Source organism: Hydra vulgaris, chromosome 12, assembly GCF_038396675.1.
Source record: "Hydra vulgaris chromosome 12, alternate assembly HydraT2T_AEP".
NCBI classification, from domain to species: Eukaryota; Metazoa; Cnidaria; class Hydrozoa; order Anthoathecata; family Hydridae; genus Hydra; species Hydra vulgaris.
In genome coordinates this window covers 32,356,938-32,362,014 of record NC_088931.1, presented here as the reverse complement: position 1 = coordinate 32,362,014, position 5,077 = coordinate 32,356,938, and the positions used below count along the sequence as shown (strand labels likewise).

The window sequence follows — 5,077 nt, the reverse complement described above, 5'->3', positions numbered from 1 at the left end:
TTTGGTCTTTTATAAACATAGAGCACTCTATTTTAAAAAATACAGTTATAATTGTTTTTATAAGTAAATATATATATATATATATATATATATATATATATATATATATATATATATATGTAATCAATTAATCAATATATTTTCACTTTTAATAATCGCATTTATATACAAAAGTGAGGAACAAATACTAACAGTTATAAACTGATAAGACGCAAAGACCTAGGATGGTATAATGCAATTAACAAAGATTGCAAGGTTTTTAAATTCGAGACAGAAACTTTTATATGATGACAAGAACTTTAAAAACATCAACCAAACAGATTGATGATAAAAAAATATTTTAAATATTTTGGCAGTTTGTGAAAAACAAAATCTCACAAGTTTTTATTTTGCTAATATTAGATTCAAATAGAATTACATTTGTACGAGTCATGTATACTGAGTTATGAAAAGTGCCTGATAAAAGAAATAGGCGACATGATTGAAAAACGTCTACGTTGTAAATATATTTCATTTTTTTAAATAAATACATTGCAATTAAAAAAAGTTTAAAGTTAAATGATAGTTGTTGTTACTTGAGGTTTTCTTCCGCGTTTGTTTCTTGATTTTTTTGGAGGCCAATTGGTATATTTATTTCTAGGCAGGATGCCAAATGCTTTCGCATATTATCTTCCTTGTAATAAAAATCTTCTAATCCTAAAGCCTACATAAAGGCAATTGCAGCAGCAAAAACTACACAGTCATACGCGTTAGTTTAGTGCTGAACAGGTAAAACTTTTATAGCGAGGTTTCCACTTTTGTTTACAAATCTTGTATATGACTGTCGCATTAGGCGTCGGACATACTCTGATATAGATCCACCAAGACCGTTTGCAAAATAAACGCCTCTATCAAAACATGCTGTACACATTTAATATTAATTGATTCATAACAGCCTTGAGTCATAACCCAGTGATTTAAGTCAAATTAAAATTTTAATTAAGTCATTACGCAAAGCTTCAATCCCTTCTATTCCTTGCGAAAGTAGTTTGACTGACATGGTTCTTCGTTTGCCGAGTGAAGACAACCGATAGTATTAACAGCATCAATAATGCGGTCATTTAGCCATTCATTACTTTATCTTCTTTTTTTAGATTTAGTTTCTGTATCCATCATGCAACTGGTGGGAGTGGATCTTCTGAATCTAAAATTTCTGTTATTGCTTGATTCAAATGAACATCTTTCGATGCAACATTAGAAGTTGGTGAAGTAATTAATTATTATTATTTCATTTATTTAACAACCAATGTAATTTACAAGGTAAAAAAGAAAAATAAGAAAGTTATTTCTCGTGATTTTTACTTAAGAATTTTTTCTTCCAGAATTTGTTTAAAAATTCCTCTTTGCTCTTTCGCATTCCAGCACTCTATTGCATGTTTCAAAGTTTGTTCAACTTCGGAGGGAATTTCACTTTTAGAAAGTGCTATTTTTATCTTCTTTTTATTTTGAATCAAGTTTTGAAAATTTAGCATCCGAAAACGGCATAGGTCCTGAATATCGCCAAAAAACGAATGTTTAAATAAGGGGTGTTTCAGTTGAGAAAAGATAATGTCTGAAGTTGTTTTATTATTAAGAAGACGAAGAAACGAAGAAAGTTTAATTTATTTTGTTAAATACATTTTGAAATTTCCTGGATTTTAAATAGCGAATTTGTATAGTTCTTACTGTGTTTTGAAACATTTAAAAGCGATTTTAGTGCACTTCTTCCAATTACATCTAGCTTTTTCATCAAATCAAAATTATTTTCACATATCTCCATACCATAAGTTAAGGTAGGGACTGCCAATAATTTATATATATAAGAAATAGAACTTGGGTGGGCAAACCGGATTCCAGATTGAATAAGAGTTTGAACAACAGCTCTTAAGTTTGAAATTTTTTCATCAACATTTGTATTATTGAATGAAGCAAAGTTGAATGTTTAGTATCCCATGTGAATCCCAGATGTCTTAGTTTATTCTGAAGATTTATTTTATTACTAGATATCGTTATCGTATTGGTTTGTATTTGTGCTTTACCTGAAATCAAGAATTCAGTTTTTTCGGCATTTATTTTAATACAATTTAAATTACTGTAAATATTGCATGTTTTTATCAGCTTTTTGAGACCAGAGAGGGTAGAGCTTAAAAGTATGATATCATCCGCATATGCCACCACACCAGTGAAGTTACCATATATCGATGTGCCAACAATACCTTGATTTGTAATAGTTTCAAGAAGACTTTCAGTGTAAATATTATATAAAAGAGGTGAAAGAATCGATCCTTGTCTTACTCCTTGCTTTAGAAGAAAGGAGTTTGATATACAACCTTGATATGAGACTGTTGCACTACTATTGTTATATAACGAAGAGATAGTGTTAACTATACAGAGTGGTAATTTTTTATCGAAATATAATTTATCAAATAGGATATTCCAGTTGCAGCTATCAAAAGCTTTTTCGACATCTAAAGAGCATAGGTATACAGGTGAATTGTTGTTATTGTAATGTTTAATTGTTTCGCTATTTAGAAATTCAGCATGTAGCGTTGAACAGTTAGCATTGAATCCAAATTGTAGGGGGTGAGTATCTCTAATATCCGGACATATAATAAGGATTAGGTATTCTAGAACCTTTGTAAACAGGGCCGGTCTTAGGCCGATTTGACCGATTGCTTCAAATAGGGCCCCGCGCTTGGTAGGGGCCCCGCAATTCATAGCATATCATTATAAATGGCAGTAATTTTTTTTTATAAATTTCTATCAATCTTAATATAATTCGTACAGTTAACGTTGAACGTTTAATGCGTATGGTAACGTCTATTGTTATTTTTAGTTTATCTTAGTTATTGCGGTATATGGTATAAAATATATTAGTTTCCAATCTACTTTCGAAAGTACCAGAAGTACTTATTTCCGAAAATTCACGAGGCAAGCAATGAACATGGCGGCAGCTTTTATATTGTTAAAGTTTTTTTAAAAGTATTTACTTTTAAAATGTTTGTAATATATTTTTTGTTTGTTTATGCTATAAATATTTTTCATTTTGTTTACTATTAGTTTTATTTACTTTTGTTTAACGCAAACTTTTCTCGCTTTTCAGTAAATATTTTATATTTAAGACAATATAAATTTTATTGGATAATTCTAAGAGTACTTTTTTTCAAGTCTAATAAATAATCTTAATATTAAATGTTTGTTTATTTATATTAAGATATTTGCAGTAATCAATTGCTTACATTTTTATTTATGTTTTAATTTGTTGAGTTGTTTAGATACTTAAGATTTATTTATCTAGACTAGATACTATATTATAGTATTTAGAATCACATAGTCTATATAGTTCAATACTTCAGTAAACATTATATTAACTAAAAACAAAAGTACTTTTAAGTTTGTTTTCATGCTTCAAATAAAAAAAGCTATTTTTATGTTTTAATGTTACTATAATTCTAATCGATTTATTTATTTATTATCTCTTATCAATATGTTTTATTATATTTTATCTGTATATTGTTTTAGCTAATTGAAGGGAAAATGTTTATATTAGTTTTGTTAATTTTACTTTTAATTTTGTAAGGGGGATTTTTTTATGTAATTTAGTTTAATTAAACTATTTTATTTTATTGTGCAATTTAGTAGTAAAAAAAGAGATAAGTTTTTAGTTTTGAAGAACACAAGCCAAAATATGAGTAAAAGACAAAGGGACGTCGGTAGAAAATATCTAAGTGGTAACATGAATAGAACCTTAGCTAAGGTAAAGAAAACTGAAGCAGAAAAAGAAAAAGGTGCGTTAGATAAATATTTGAGTAAATCAGTAGATCTGTTTGAAACTGAAAAATCAGACAAACAAGTCGAGTCAGACGACATTAAAACAAATATTTCTAAAGAAATTACATCAGAAGCTAGTAGTAGTTTTCTTTCTGGATGTAATGCTCAACAAAATACATCTGAATTATGTATAAATATATCTGTTAACACACACAAGGATAATGAGGATATTTCAGAATCAAGAGAAGAAAATTCAAACCCAGCACTATGTGATATTTTAAAGATAAAAGATGACCCTGCTACATGGCCAAATAAAATAAATCAAAATGTCAGAGATTATTTAGTGAACAAAGGACCCCCTAAGATCACTGTAGAAAATTTTCCGCAAAATGAAAAAGGGTTACATTTTTCGAAATTTCATTGTAAAAGAAAATGAAAAAATGGGGAAGTTATAGAACGACCATGGCTAATATATTCTGAATCATTTGATAAAGTTTACTGTTACTATTGCAAACTTTTGGACACAAATTCTGATTCTGCACTTGCTACTTCTGGATTTGACAGCTGGTCAAATATTCATACAAGATTAGAGGATCATGAAAAATCAAAAAAACATTTGCAATGTACACTTAATTACTACGAACTGCAGCAAAGGTTATCTACTGGATTAACTGTTGATACATTAAATGAAAAATTAATAAGATAGGAAACAAAACGCTGGAATCAAGTCTTTGAGCGACTTGTTGCTTCTGTACAGTTTTTGGCAGAAAGGAACTTGGCATTTGGTGGGTCTGAAGAACAAATTGGAAATCCACATATTGGCAATTTTCTAGGCGTCATTGAATTGCTAGGAAAATTGATCTAGTTATGCAAGATCATATACAGAAATTTATTAACAAAGACATTCATGATCATTATTTAGGCAAGACCATACAAGATGAAATTATTGATACTATAGGCCAAACTGTTCTACAGGAAATTATTGCTAGTATTAAGTCGGCAAAGTATTTTGTAGTGATTCTTGACTGCACTCCTGATATCAGCCATCAGGAACAGATGTCAATGGTGCTAAGATATGTCGCTGATGGCACACACTCAGATGTCCCAGCAGGAATTTATGAACATTTTATAAAGTTTATTATAGTTGAGAGCAGCACTGGTGAAAATTTATTTAACACTCTTGTGAAAGAAATTGAAATGCTAGGACTAGATGTTGAAAACATCAGAGGACAAGGGTATGACAATGGAGCTAATATGAAAGGGCACAATTCTGGAGTGCAAGCACGAC

At 29.4% G+C, this 5,077-nt stretch overlaps 1 protein-coding gene across 1 annotated transcript; it reads left to right on the top strand.

The window, feature by feature from the left end:
- Window positions 1–3,754: 3,754 nt before the first annotated feature.
- LOC136088069 (zinc finger MYM-type protein 5-like) lies at window positions 3,755–4,495 on the top strand. The gene is made up of 2 exons (XM_065811723.1): window positions 3,755–4,211; window positions 4,284–4,495. The coding sequence occupies exons 1-2, from the start codon at window positions 3,755–3,757 to the stop codon at window positions 4,493–4,495; spliced, it is 669 nt and encodes a 222-aa protein (XP_065667795.1).
- Window positions 4,496–5,077: the final 582 nt, after the last annotated feature.